Source organism: Molothrus ater, chromosome 27, assembly GCF_012460135.2.
Source record: "Molothrus ater isolate BHLD 08-10-18 breed brown headed cowbird chromosome 27, BPBGC_Mater_1.1, whole genome shotgun sequence".
NCBI classification, from domain to species: Eukaryota; Metazoa; Chordata; class Aves; order Passeriformes; family Icteridae; genus Molothrus; species Molothrus ater.
In genome coordinates this window covers 2341906-2356404 of record NC_050504.2, presented here as the reverse complement: position 1 = coordinate 2356404, position 14499 = coordinate 2341906, and the positions used below count along the sequence as shown (strand labels likewise).

At 56.4% G+C, this 14499-nt stretch overlaps 2 protein-coding genes across 2 annotated transcripts in view; both read right to left on the bottom strand.

Annotated features, from left to right (window-relative positions):
- Positions 1–14499, bottom strand: part of LOC118696794 (M1-specific T cell receptor alpha chain-like) — a 200181-nt gene that overhangs the window by 121793 nt on the left and 63889 nt on the right. The gene's annotated exons all lie outside the window — the stretch shown is intronic.
- LOC118696796 (E3 ubiquitin-protein ligase TRIM33-like) lies at positions 12582–14486 on the bottom strand. The gene is made up of 2 exons (XM_036399121.2): positions 14419–14486; positions 12582–13943 (listed from the first exon to the last, which is right to left on the bottom strand). The coding sequence occupies exons 1-2, from the start codon at positions 14468–14470 to the stop codon at positions 13351–13353; spliced, it is 645 nt and encodes a 214-aa protein (XP_036255014.1). The 5' UTR covers positions 14471–14486; the 3' UTR covers positions 12582–13350.

The following is a 14499-nucleotide window of genomic DNA, read 5'->3' as shown; positions in this document are numbered from 1 at the left end:
CATTCGAATCTGCCTCTGGGTGCCTGACGATACCAACGAACATAATGATTCTCGAAGGTGAATCCGGAGCCGTGGCAGGAAAGGCTCACGGAGTCGCCGGGCGCTCGCTGCCCTCCGCCGGCCTCCTGCAGCCTCGGCTGTGCGCAGAGCCCTGCGGAGGGAGAGCGCAGGGATCGGGCGGGGCGCGGCCGCGGACCGAGGGCGCTGTCCCGGTGTCCCCGGCCGCACCAAGGTGACAAAACCCGCACGGTGACAAAACCTCCTGCCCCCATCTGCATCTGCCGTGTCCCTGCTCATCTTTGCCCCAGTCCCTGTCGCTGCCTGTCGCTGTGGCTGTGCCTGGTTGCCCCGGCCGGGCTCGCTGCCCTCCCCGGCCGGCTCTCACCTGCCGGCCACAAGGCCAAGGCCACGGCCAGCAGCCCCGGCCCCGGCCCGGCCAACATCGCGTCCGGCGCCGCGGCAGCCGCACAGGAGCCGAGCGGAGCCGCGCTCGGGCCGCTCCCGCCCGGCCCCGCCTCGCCGGGGCAGCGCCGGCGCCTCTGCCCGCCCCGACTCACCCGCCCCGGGCCCCGGGACCGCGGCCCCGCCGGGCGGGACAGGCAGCGCCGGCCGCGCCCGGCCGCGCACGCAAAGCAGCGCTGCGCGCTTGGACAGCGCCTTCTGCCAAAGGGACCCGTGGCCAACGCGCCCTGAAATTCGCCCAGGCTCTCCTTATATGTCAGCTGTTCCCTTCCTTGTGTTCATGGCCCTCCATTGCATTTGTTCCCCTCTGTCCATGTCCTTCCCAGGCTTGGGAGCCCAGCAGGGCACACATTGGTCCCCAGTCCCAGCAGTGCTGAGCTGAAGAGGATTCCTCCCCAGGGAGAAAGGAGTCAGGACAACATGCCAGGAGGCTGCACGGACAAACGAGGCTGGGAAAACGTGGGCCCAGTGCTGAATGGGATGGGGACCAGGTGACACAGGATATGGGACAGGGCTGAGGTCCTGAATGCTTTCTTCACCTCAGGCTTCAGCAGCCAGATCAGCCTTCAGAAATTTCATTTCCCACAGCCCAGGAGGAGAGGCTGGGAGGAGGAATATGTACCCTTGCACAATCCATGTCACTGAACCATGGCCATAATGAAAGGATTTGTCTGGGTTTGCAGGGAAGTCAGTGCTGGGAGCTCAACTGAATGAAGAATGCACAACATCCACTCTCTCCTCACCCAGCAAGACCCTTTGTCTGCCTGTTGAAGGCTGTCAATGTGGCTAAGCCAAATCCCCACTTCCCAAAGCCATACAGACTGTCCCTAAAGGGCTGGGAGCCAAGGCAAGGCACAGAGGAGAAATGAGGCTGTGCTGGACAGGAGCCCAGGCAATGTGCACTAAACCTGCACTTCCCCAAACTGCAGCCTCTGCAGTTCCCAGGACAGATCCTCCTGCACCATCAATGGTACCAGCCCTTCTGGCAGCCCTCCCTCCAGTGCCTTCTAGTGCCACCAGGGCAGAGGGACGTTTCCTGCACCTGCCATTGCCTGACAAGGGCCCTGGGCAGCAGCTGCCAGAAAGAAATGCTGAGAGATCTGTCATCCCCATCTGCTGGTTTTTGGTTCACTCTGCTGCAGAGCTGCTCCAGGGTGGTCTGTGCTCCACAGTAATACGTTGCTGCATCGCCTGGGGTTGCTGCCAGGAGCTGCAGTGTGATACTGAAGCTCTCCACTGATCCCACAAAGTGTTCTTGGAAGCCTTCTCCATAGATATCACCCTCCCTGTAGATAAATTTGAGAGAGCCCCCTGGGCCCTGACGGTACCAGTACATGAGGTAGCCGCTCATAGACCCTCTCTTCAAGCTGCAGTGGAAGGTGACTTCATCTCCCTCTCCCACGGTCGCTTCCCTGGGGTTCTGCTCCAAGGTCACCTGGCCAGTGACTGCTGCTGAGAGCAAGAACAAGCCACAGTCACTCCAAGATGCAGCAAAGGTCAGGGCAATGCTGGTGGTACAGGACCAGTGCTAGGACAAAATCCTTCTCTTGGAAGCCAGCTGACACAGATGGGCAGAGCTGGTGGCAGCTAGCAAGGCTCACAAGGAAGGAGACACGTCATTTCCCTCCATCCTTTTCCCAGTCACACAGGAAGCTTTTCCTGATTTTCCCAAAAAAAGCAGGAAGGATTTCCACAATGGGGCAATAAATTCCTTTTTCCTTGCCAAGACAGGATGGTGAGGAACCCAGTGTCCTGTCTTGAAGCTGCTGTGGGTGAGCAGAGCAAAGACCAAGGGCTGTCCCAGGCAGTGGGGCCTGTGCCCTGTGCTGCCATGGCCCAGCTGGTCTGTGCCAGAGGGGCGGCAGTGGCCCAGGAGCAGTGTCCAGTGCCAGGGCAAAGCGCTGGGCCCCGAGATGTGAGTGCAGCAGGGAGGTGCCCTGCGTGTGCCCAGGCTGCAGGGGAGGCAGCTGGCATGGAGGTGCCGAGCTCAGAGGCACAAGAGGAGCAGGGCTGCTCTGGCCGTGCTCCACAGGCATGGCTGGGCAGCTGGAGCCGGGGCACAGCTGTGGCTGCAAGCGCTCAGCACAGCTGCCCAGAGCCCTGCAGAGCCCAGGGCCACGCTCAGCTCCTGGGGCCAGCAGCCCTTGCCTTCACTTACCTACAATGGGCAAGAAGCCCAGGCACAGGGCACTCCACATGGCCAGGCCCACTCTCGGTGGCCTCTCTGCAGCTTCTCTGGGCCTGCACAACAGCTCTGCCCACACCTGCCCTGCCTGGGCCTCTGGTCCCTCCCTCTGCCTATGACAACACTGAGGGGGAGAGGTGGGGCACCAGCAGCACAACTTGAAGCTCTTGCTGCCCTCCTGCCTGTCTCTCACTCTTTGTGGTGCAGTAACAGACCATTTGTTAGGCAGGAAATGCTGTGGTGGGCTAAGAGTGACGTGGTTCTGAGGGGCCAGCCCTGGCCTTTCTCTCAGGGAGTCTCGCAGGCTGCGACTTTGGAGGTGACCAGGGAGGCTGTCAGCTTGTCCTTCCCCTGGCTCTGCTGGCCCTGGCTCTGCTGGGCGTCTCCTCCCATATGGGACACCCCAGGATCTCAGCTCGGCTTGGCCAGGCCACCCCTAAGCCAAAGTGCTCCTCACCCTGCTCCCAGCACTCTGGCCCTGCACCCTACAGGCTCCCCAGTGGTGACACTTCTCCAGCTGCCTCTTCCTCTCAAAGCCCTCGCGGACCCCTGCCCAGCAGCAAAGGCAGCCCAGGACTCTGCAGGTGCTTTGCATGTTCCACTAAAGAAGGGGACCAAGGAAGGCTGAGTGAGACTGGAGCCAGGCAGTCACCAGGCTGACTGCATGACAGAAAAACCTTGAACCTCCTCTACAGAGTAGAACATTGCAATTGGGACTCAGGGGAAGGAAAGCCTCAGTGCTGGGAAAGAAGCTCTTGATGAAAGGCCAGGATCACTGGTGCTGCGTGGGGATGGCACCTGATTTCTTAGGAACAGCCCTGAAGCACTTTGGAATTCACCATCTCCAAATTTCATGGGTGCTGATCCAGACCCGAGCTGGTTTGTGTTAAAGCCAGGCTGGGTTTCCTGTGCCCGTGTGAACAGCGCAGAAGTAGCGGGCAGAGTCGCGGGGCTGCAGGGTCAGCAGGGAGAGATAAACCTCGGCCCGGGAATTGTCCCGGGACATCTTGGCCCTCCCCTGCACTGACTGGTCAAAATAAAAAAGGGTGGGATCATAACTAATAACAGACACCCACTCCAGCCGGCCTCCGGGTGCCTGATGGTACCAAAAAATTCCATAATCCCTAAAGGTGAATCCGGATCCACGGCAGGAGAGGGTGATGGAGTCGCCGGGCGCTCGCTGCCCTCCGCCGGCCTCCTGCAGCCTCGGCTGTGCGCAGAGCCCTGCGGAGGGAGAGCGCAGGGATCGGGCGGGGCGCGGCCGCGGACCGAGGGCGCTGTCCCGGTGTCCCGGTGCCCCCGGCCCGGCACAGCCGCCAGCCCCGGCCCACAGCCCCTGTCCCTGGGTCTGCCCCGGCCTTTGCCCGTGTTCCCTGCCCTGCCTCTGCTCCTGTCCTTTCCCCAGCCTCTGGCCTTGTGCCCGTCCCTGTTCGTGCTCCTGCTCCTGTCGCTGCCTGTCGCTGTGGCTGTGCCTGGTTGCCCCGGCCGGGCTCGCTGCCCTCCCCGGCCGGCTCTCACCTGCCGGCCCCAAGGCCAAGGCCAAGGCCAGCAGCCCCGGCCCCGGCCCGGCCAACATCGCGTCCGGCGCCGCGGCAGCCGCACAGGAGCCGAGCGGAGCCGCGCTCGGGCCGCTCCCGCCCGGCCCCGCCTCGCCGGGGCAGCGCCGGCGCCTCTGCCCGCCCCGACACACCCGCCCCGGGCCCCGGGACCGCAGGGCAATGGGCGGACTCAGGAGAAGGGGGGCTCGGCGAGGGACGCTGGCAGCTGCGGAGGCAGAGGAGCAGAGGCGCCTCGGGAGATGAAGGCTGGTGTCCCGTGGCTATCAGCGCGCCTCCATCGCTCTCCTGGTTTCTTGCTCTTGGGAGCCCTTTCAAAGGTGTTGACCCCTCCGTACTTCTAAGAAAACCCTGCCCAAATACTGCAGCAGAATGGAACATCATCAGGGTGGGCATCTGTGCATCTTTTGTGTCCTGAGTAGAGTCCCCTCTGAGGCTGTGACATTGTGGCGTTGCCAGCATCACCCCACATGTAGTATTTCCTAACTTCTTATCATCTTTTCCGGGATGTTAATGAAACAGTTCTCTATTCTGAGAGATTGATGCAATTATAGGGAGATACGGCGCCCCCTGGGGCAAACGTCCTGCATCAGGGAGGGTCTTCACGAATTAAAGTAAGGGGAATAGCCTGGAGAAAGCAGGCTCTCAATAACCTTTGAATGATCACGGTGTTTTGGGAAGGTACCCGAGGACTGCTGGCGGAAAGCAAATGTCACTACCTCAAAGAAGGACAAGAAAGAGGACCCAGGAAGCTTCCCTCAAGCCCTGAGATGATGATGGAGCACCTAATCCTGGAAATAATTTCCAGGCACATGAAACACAAGAATGTTTGCAGGACTCACCAAGGAGAACTCACACTTGACAGAGTTGATAATGAACTTCTATGCTGAAATGATTGGCTTTGTAGAGGAGGAGAGAGCAGTGTAGACGAGGAGAGAGCAGTGTGCATTGTTTACCTTGGTTTCAGGAAGGCTTTCAACACTGGCCTTCCAATTTAGGTTCTCCTAAGAGAAGCTGATAAAATCTCAATGGCGTGAGTAGATGGTGATCTGGACAGCAGTGGACAGACAGAAGATCCCTAAGATTTGTGACCAGTGGCATAAGGTCTAGTTGGAAGTCAGTGTCTAGCAAAGCACCCCAGGGTCAGTGTTGGGTCTCTTTTAGCATTTTTAGCCATCTTTAGGAAGATGGAAATACAGATGAACCCTAGCAAATTTAATGAAACGAGTAGTACGAGGGGCTGCTACACAGCACGGCTGTGCTGCCACCCAGAGGGACCTCAGCAGGCTGGAGAAATGGAACCTGAGTCGGCTCAAAAAGCTGTACTAATTTTCAGTGGGATAAAGATAATTTTTTTTTTTTACAGTACTGCTGATGGCACAGGCAGGGGGATGTTTTATCTGTTGCTCAATAGTGCTGACAGAACATCAAGGTCTTCTCTGATTCGCATACTGCCCCAACAGTGAGTTGGTTTGCCATGGACAAAATGCTGAGAGGAGAAACAGCCAGGACAGGTGATGCCAAATTAGCAAAGGATTATCCCATACACTAATACATCATTTTCAGAAATAAGACTCAGAGAAAGAAGGAGGAAAGGGGCTTTTTGGAGTTATGGCATATGGCACCACAGTGTGAGCATAACCAAGCACCAGAGCAGGTTATCCAGGCCCCCTGTGGAGTCTCCATGCTTGGAGAAACTCACAAACTGTTTGCTTATGGCCTGAAGGAAGTGGAGCCTGTGGAGAAGCCAGGCTAGAGCAGGTTGATTTTGAAGGAGCCATATGACAAGTGTAGGAATTGACCCCTTTCCCACTGGGCCTCTGCTTTTTGGACAGAAGAGGGAGAGAAATCAGGAATGCAGGATTGAAGACAAACTTGGGATGAAGTGAGGCTTCAGCAGGGCCAAGGTGTTATAATGCTTTTTGATGTTGTTGTCACTCACAATTCCACTCTGTTTCAATTTGGCAATAAACTGGAATCCTGGCAGTGTGCAGTTAAAGCCAGGAACACCTGCCTCTGATCTGACTCCTTGGGAACCCACCTGTGACCCATCAACTCCAGGCTCCTGGTGACTCTGACCTTCCCTCCATCTAACACACCCCATGCCAGGCCCCGGGAGGTTTGTGTTACAGCTCAGCTGGGTTTCCTGTCTCGGTGTGAATGGCACAGAAGTAGCGGGCAGAGTCGCTGGGCTGCAGAGCTCCCAAAACCAGAGACGACTGAGACTGGGAATTGTCCCGTGAGACTGTGGCCCGACCCCGCACTGCTGCTCCGTACCTTTTTACATTGCCAGAGTAGCTGATGAGAGACACCCACTCTGGGATGCTTCCGGGGAACTGACGGTACCAATAAATTCCATATTTACTAAAGATGAATCCGGATCCACGGCAGGAGAGGGTGATGGAGTCCCCGGGCGCTCGCTGCCCTCCGCCGGCCTCCTGCAGCCTCGGCTGTGCGCAGAGCCCTGCGGAGGGAGAGCGCAGGGATCGGGCGGGGCGCGGCCGCGGACCGAGGGCGCTGTCCCGGTGTCCCGGTGTCCCGGTGCCCCCGGCCCGGCACAGCCGCCAGCCCCGGCCCACAGCCCCTGTCCCTGGGTCTGCCCCGGCCTTTGCCCGTGTTCCCTGCCCTGCCTCTGCTCCTGTCCTTTCCCCAGCCTCTGCCCTTGTGCCCGTCCCTGTTCGTGCTCCTGCTCCTGTCGCTGCCTGTCGCTGTGGCTGTGCCTGGTTGCCCCGGCCGGGCTCGCTGCCCTCCCCGGCCGGCTCTCACCTGCCGGCCCCAAGGCCAAGGCCAAGGCCAGCAGCCCCGGCCCCGGCCCGGCCAACATCGCGTCCGGCGCCGCGGCAGCCGCACAGGAGCCGAGCGGAGCCGCGCTCGGGCCGCTCCCGCCCGGCCCCGCCTCGCCGGGGCAGCGCCGGCGCCTCTGCCCGCCCCGACACACCCGCCCCGGGCCCCGGGACCGCGGCCCCGCCGGGCGGGACAGGCAGCGGTGCACCAAGGGACGGGGGACAGCGCCGCGTGAGGCTTTATTTTCTCTTTGAAAGAGCGGTGTAGACACGAGCCTCTGAAACCTCTTACTCAGAAGCCGTTTTTGTTTCTCCCACTGAGAAACAGTGAGTGCCTGGGGTTGGGCAATAAGCTGCGATGGGACACAGCCTTTAGCCAACTGAGCAAAGGAGTATTCCATTCTGTTATACGTGGTGCTCAGAAATAAAGCTCATTGAAAGGAAGAAAGGGGACAGTCAGATTGATGTCCTTTGTCTTCCCAAGAAATCATTCTGTGGGAGAAAGACTGTTTTTCCTAGAAATGGCTAAAAATCTGCCTATTGATGGAGAAGTGGGACATAAATTCTTAATTTCTCCTGTATTGTGGAATTAGCTATTTTTGGTTTTCATCTGTTGAAACGGAACATCTCTCCAAGTTACAAAGGCTGTCAGAGCCGGCCCTGTTTACCATGGAGATGCAGAAGCTGGTTGGCGTTGTCATACGTGAACAGGAACACGAGGACATGCCCAGACTGTTTTCAGCTTATGCCCATTGGCAGGACAATGATCAATGAGCACAAACAGAAAATGACAAGAGGTTCTCACTGAACATCAGAGAGAAATGCTTTTTCACAGTGTGAAGGTGCCCAAACACTGGCACAGGCTGCTCAGGCACCGCCTGGAGTCTCCGTGGTCGGAGATGTTCACAAACTGTGTGGTCATGAGACTGGGGAGCTGGAGCCTGTGGAGAACCGAGGCTGGACAGGGTTGATTCTGGAGGATGGCAGCTCTTGGGAAGGACCCATGCTGGACCCATTGGACTGCAGCCTGAGGGAGGAAAGGAACAAGAAGCAGGAGAGATGAAGAGCAGTGATTCATTGTTAAGAAATGATCCCACACCTGATTTCTTATTGTCTCTTTTCTTTTTAGAGAGAACAGGCAGAGAATTCAAGAATTTAGGCTAGAGGATGAGTTTGGCAGCAAACTGGGATAAAGTGGGAGCAAGACAATTTGTAATTGCTCACAGTTCTACTCTAAATCAGAAGCCCTGCGGTGTTTAGTAAAGGCCAGGAATACCTGAGGTACACAGCGGTGGCACCTGACTTCTTGCAAACAGCCTTGAGCCCCATTGGCTCCAGGCCCTGGCAACTCTCACCTTCCCGGCATCTAAAGCAGCCTCTGCTGGGCCCCGGGAGGTTTGTGTTAAAGCTCATCTGCATTTCCTGTCCCCGTGGGACGGCACAGAAATACCGGGCAGAGTCCTGAGCTTGCAAGGACCGCAAAGAGAGATAAGCCTCGGATCGGGAATTGTCCCGGGAAATCTTGGCCCGACCCTTCATCGCTGCCCCGTAGTCCTTTACACTGCCGATGGTGGAGCTGATATAGGACACCCACTGTGGGCGGCCTCCGGGAGCCTGACGGTACCAGTAAATATGATAATCCTCGAAGGTGAATCCGGATCCACGGCAGGAGAGGGTGATGGAGTCCCCGGGCGCTCGCTGCCCTCCGCCGGCCTCCTGCAGCCTCGGCTGTGCGCAGAGCCCTGCGGAGGGAGAGCGCAGGGATCGGGCGGGGCGCGGCCGCGGACCGAGGGCGCTGTCCCGGTGTCCCGGTGCCCCCGGCCCGGCACAGCCACAGCCGCCAGCCCCGGCCCACAGCCCCTGTCCCTGGGTCTGCCCCGGCCTTTGCCCGTGTTCCCTGCCCTGCCTCTGCCCCTGTCCTTTCCCCAGCCTCTGCCCTTGTGCCCGTCCCTGTTCGTGCTCCTGCTCCTGTCGCTGCCTGTCGCTGTGGCTGTGCCTGGTTGCCCCGGCCGGGCTCGCTGCCCTCCCCGGCCGGCTCTCACCTGCCGGCCCCAAGGCCAAGGCCAAGGCCAGCAGCCCCGGCCCCGGCCCGGCCAACATCGCGTCCGGCGCCGCGGCAGCCGCACAGGAGCCGAGCGGAGCCGCGCTCGGGCCGCTCCCGCCCGGCCCCGCCTCGCCGGGGCAGCGCCGGCGCCTCTGCCCGCCCCGACACACCCGCCCCGGGCCCCGGTGGGGGTTGTTTGTGAGCAAAGTGTGGAAACGACTCCCTCTACTTCTACCTCCTTGTCCTACACCCCTTCCCTCCTCACCGCAGAGCTCCCCAGAAGCCCTGAATCATTCTTCTTCCCGCGTCGTGCGACCTGTTCTTGCCGGTTTTTCTTGCTGGGCTGTGCTGCCGTCCTGTGGGCGACTCGTGACAGCGGGCTGTGTCTGTTGTGACTTCCCCCACAGGGGAAACAGGAGAGGAACAGTGGGACATGGTGGTAGGGAGATTTTGGGACTGTACAGACCTGCTTAAGTTCTCAGGAGCAAAGCCTCTTTGTCATCCTTCCTAGGGTGGGAAATAATCCCTGAAACATTAAAGTCTGCAAATCAGGACTGCTGTGGATTCACAAACCCCAACTTTCCCCACATTTTTCTGCCTGTATCCTTGTTGTCTCTGCCTGACCCACCTTCACTCTATGCTATGCCAGAGTCAGAGTCCTGTTACTCCTTTGGCATTTACCTGACTTGTGAACCTAAAAGCTGAGGGTTGATGAAGTGAAACCAGTCAAATTTCCAGGGCACCCTTGGTGTCTTTTTCTGTTTTTCTAGGCAGGACACATGAAGGTGTCCCCCAGGTCCCAGCAGTATAGTGATGCCCCGTGTACTGTAGGTGAGGTTTCCTGGTGGGAAAACTTCTTGTGAGCAGCAGGACCACAGTGGCTCCAGGAGTTTTCCCCGTAGAATAGGCCAAGCTGAGTTCTACTTGGGCTCTGGGATGCCTAAACCAACTTGCCTTTGAGTTTCCAATTCTACCAAACAGTGAGCCCAATCCAGAGGAAACTCTCACCATGATAATCATCTTCATCCTTGTCTTCAATCCGTTTTCATTATCTGATGATCTCAAGGCACTCTATTAAATATACAGAACCTCTTGCCTGCAGTGCTGTTGGTTGCTTAGGTATTTCAAAGTTTTAGTAGCTTTTCTCTTCATTGGTATTTTTCAAAGTAGCAGATTTCATGGTGGCTGGGGTGTGGGAGGATCTCATCATTTAACCATGTGCAGCACAGAGAAACTTTCCCTGCCCAGTGATGAAGGCATTAAGGTAAAAGCTGCTTTTGTCTTCTTTGGCTGCTCTGCAAAGAGGAGCAAGATGAGAGTCCGTGGTCCATTGGGTTCTCGTGTCAAGGGCTAGGGCTGGCTAGGAGCAAAGCAGAGACACGGATCCCCTGTCTCTGCCCATCTTGGTCAAGGCTTTGGACAGGATGCCCCAGCAGCATTGGATTCTGCAGTGTCAGCTCCCTGGAAGTTCAGGTAAGCGTTGACACTGCAATTGGATGTTATGTCCAGATATGTTGATTGTTTTCTTGAGGGATGTTCTGTATGAAGAAGTAAGAAAAATCATGTTTCAGCTCATCTGCAAAGAATCCCATGGTCCTGCCTGTCTGAGTCCCTGCTTTGAATACCTCTGCATTGATGAGGACTTTAAGAAAAATAGGCAGGATTTGGGATGGGAGAAGTTGGAAAGGCTGATCTAAGAAGGAGAGAATAATTTCAGGCATGAAAGCACAGCTGAGGCTGGAGGATGGAGAGCCTCACCCCTCCTGTGCTGTTGGTGACAGATTTTGTACGAACGGAAATTTGCCTTAGCTCAAGGTGGAGCCTCAGAGCGCAATAATAAATCGCAGTGTCCTGAACAGAGACTCCTGCTATTTCCAAGGGGGCTGTGTTATTTCTGTAGACCACCATAGAGAATCGGCCACTGCGGTACCTGCCATCCCCTGTGCTTTTATGTGCTTGCAGGAGAAATCTCGGAGTATCTCCTGGGAACTGGCGGTACCAGAAGAAGTTGAGATTGCTGTCACTCTCCTTAGTGTTGGACTGGCAAGGAAGAACCACTTGCTGTCCAACTCTGACTAGCATCTCAGAGAAGAATTGCTTCGTGGGATCACCTCCAACAAGACCTGCAACACAGGCATAAGTGTGTCTGCAGAGAAGTTTGCTTCCTTCTCTCCCTTTCTCTGCCCCAATATTTGCTGTCTTTCCAAAGAAATGGAAAGTTCAGATATCTACATCCATCTCCCTTTTATATTTCTCCCTGACTTCATGCTCTTGTTGGTAGACACCTCCAAATAACTTCCTAAAAACCATGAGAGACAGCAGGAAGGACACGAATACACCCACCTGACTGGATTAGCAGGACACACGCTGGCACAGCCACGGTGAAGATCATTTTCCCCAGCTCAAGAATCCTTTTCCTTCATGAGACTCTCAGCGCAATGGAACACTCTTGGTAGCACAATGAAAAAGCACCACCCTGCAGAGAGAGTGCAGTGCATGTGTCACACCTCTGTGATGTGGAGGGCTGGAATGAGGCTCAGACACCTTTTGCCTTTTCTTGTGTCCACAGCAGAGAGTGGACAGTCTCAGTGGCTTCCTGTACTTTTCCTTGGGCTTCCTTCTCTGTTCCCAGCATTTACTGTGCGAGGTAACATCTCTGCCTCGCTGCAGAGTGTGTCTGCTTTTGTGTGCTCCTTGATGGTGGGCAGGCTTCTGAAAGCACAGCAGCTCCTCAGAGCGTCCTCAGAGCATTCAGGGCTCTGGGAACACAGGTGTCATGTTCTTTTCAAAGAGTTTTGGGTTTCTCTTAGTTAAGCCTGTGATATTTTGAGAGCAGTTGTTCAGTGTTTCTCCACACATGACAACTCAGTAGACATGGGAGGAAGTTGATTGTTGGGGAAAGGGTGTTTTAATGGTGAACATAAAAATTTCTAAAATAGGGTGATGGAGTCCTGGTTCCAATGGGTTGGCTTAGTGCTGGCTGGGGGAGAGCAAACTGAGGAGGAGGAATCTGCAGCCCCATCCACAGTGCAGTTCTGTACCTGTGCAAGGTGTAAGGGCAGGACTTGGAGCTTTCCAGCCACTGCTGGCACCATGAAAAGGAAAGGGACTTAGATGGGGACAGAGACAGGAGACAAAACTCTGGTGTGTGGATCTGCTGAGCAGAGAAGTGCCAAAGAGCAGCTCCTGAGCAGCACCTCTCTCCCTCTCCAGCTTCCTGGCAAATCCTGAACTTCTGCTCTTTCTCATTTTGGTGCATATTCTGACTAAAATAGAGAGAGACCTTCACTGCTGGGCATCTGATTCTGCAGCAAGGCTGCAAGGTGAGGGTGGCCCTGTAAATCAAAGACCCTCAGCTGAAATCTACCCAGGTGGTGAACATCCCCTGGCCAAAGCAGCCACTGTTCTTTGAGGACCCAGTGATGCCCATGTCTTAGTTTGGAAAGACAGGTGTTTGCTAAGGAAGGCAAGAGCCTCCCCTGAAATGGAAAATGTAAACTCTCTCCTCTGAATTGTTATAAATTTGAAATTAAGGGGTTCTCAGGCAAAGATATGGGAGCAGGAATAACAGTTCTTTATTAGGGAAGAAAATAAAAATAAAATTAACAATGCAGTAAACTAAAACAACACTGACAGAGTCAGATTATGACCTGACACCCTGTGGGTCAGGGTGCTGCTGGCAGTCCCATTGGAATTGTGGCTGCAGCCCTCCTGCAGTGTCAGGGCTGGTTCTGCTGGAGCAGGGATCCTGTAGAAGGGTGTGGTCTTCCTCTGAAGATCCAGTGGAAGAGGCAGCTGCTGTTCCTCTGGGAAATCCAGTGGAAAGGCTGTTCTGCTGTCACAGAATTTCAGATTGTATCCAGGTAGGAATGCTTGGCTCCTCCCCTTGGGCAGAGCATCTCCCCATGGGATGATGGAATTGGATCAGCCCTGCAGGGACCCTCACTGGCCATGAACAGAAGAGATCTCCTGGAGGGAGGGTGGGTTGTGGAAGAGATAAAGAAAGCTGCCCAATGAACAGAAGATAACAGATGGCAAATAGAATACACATTGCTTGGCAATCTAGGACAGCCCAGAAGGTGCTCAGGCTCACTGGTCCCTGATGACCCACAGGACCAGTGATTTCAGTGCAAGGTGCAGATGTTTGTGACAGACAGCCCAGCCAATGTGAGCACTTTGAAGGCTACAGTGGGAAGGAGCTGGTGCCTGTGGGAGGGCAGTAAGGTACTCTTGTTTCCCCCTTTTGGACACAAGGGCAGTGTCCTGGAGCTAGGGAGGAACAACCCCATGCACCAGTATGTGCTGGGAGCTGCCCAGTTGTTAAGCAGATTGGCAGAAAACAGCCAGGGGAGTTCTGCTGGGTTGTTCTGCTGGATTCCATGACTGTGAGCCGGTAAGTGACCCAGGTGTCAGTGTCAGTGTTGGTGTCGCTGTTGGTGTCGGTGCAGGTGCCGGTATCGGTCCCGATCCCATTGCCGGTCCCATTGCCGGTGTCGGTCCCGGTGCCGGCGACGCCCGGGGAGCCCGGCGGGCGGAGCGGCAGCGCCCCCTGCTGGCCCCGCACGGCCCCGCCCGCGGCGGTTCGTGCCCGGCCGCAGCCCCGGCTCCTCTGCCCGTGGCCCCCAGCGCGCAGTAATACACGGCCGCGTCCCCGCGCCGGGGCTCCGCGAGCCACAGCGAGCTCCAACTCCCGTCCTCCGACACCGACAGCGATCCTGCAATGGCCGGCAGGGGCTTGGAGCCTCTAGCAATGATTGCGAGGAATCCGGGTGCTCGGCCCGGGAGCTGACGGTAGAAATGGACGAAATCGGTGCCGCTATCTTTATTGGTATGTGTGCAGGTGATGTTGATGCCGGTGCCCTCGGTGGTCTCCAGGAATGGCTCCTGCTGCACCTGGGCTCTGACCACAGCCACTGAAATGGAGAAAAGAAAAATCAGGTTTTTTTACAGAAAATACCATGCAAGGGGGGAGGGCAGAGAACGCCAGATCAGAGAGATCTTGGATATGTTTTGAGAATAGGGTATGGAGACATGATTTGTCTGAGAGTGTTTCATTGACGATAAGGACCGATGAGGGATGTTTTGAAGGTAAATCAGATGGAATTGTGAAAAACAGACTGGCAGAGAGGGATAGAAGGATGGATGGATGGATGGATGGATGGATGGATGGATGGATGGATGGATGGATGGATGGATGGAAGGATGGATAGAAATACAAAGGAGAAAAGCCTAGATGGGAAGCAATGATTTAGAGACAAAAGAAAACAGGTAGGCAGAGGAGGGGACAGAGGGTAAAAAGAACCCAAAAGGAAGAGGAGGGTAAAAGATGAATTCTGAGCTGGGGCCGATCTCACATAGCCCGCTGACCCTTTCGCCACCCCCACGCACCGATCAGAACCACGGCCAGCGCGGCCAGCGCCGCGGCCCGAGCCCGCCGCATGCCGCCGCTCCGCCGGCCGAGCCTCGCTG

What these genes read in the sequence shown, in the direction of transcription:
- LOC118696796 (XM_036399121.2), bottom strand. Translation starts at nt 14,470, where the DNA reads ATGCGGCGGGCTCGGGCCGCGGCGCTGGCCGCGCTGGCCGTGGTTCTG. An exon ending in GCTGGCCGTGGTTCTGATCG is followed by an intron (nt 13,944 to 14,418) that starts GTGCGTGGGGGT and finishes TCTCCATTTCAG; the next exon opens with TGGCTGTGGTCAGAGCCCAG.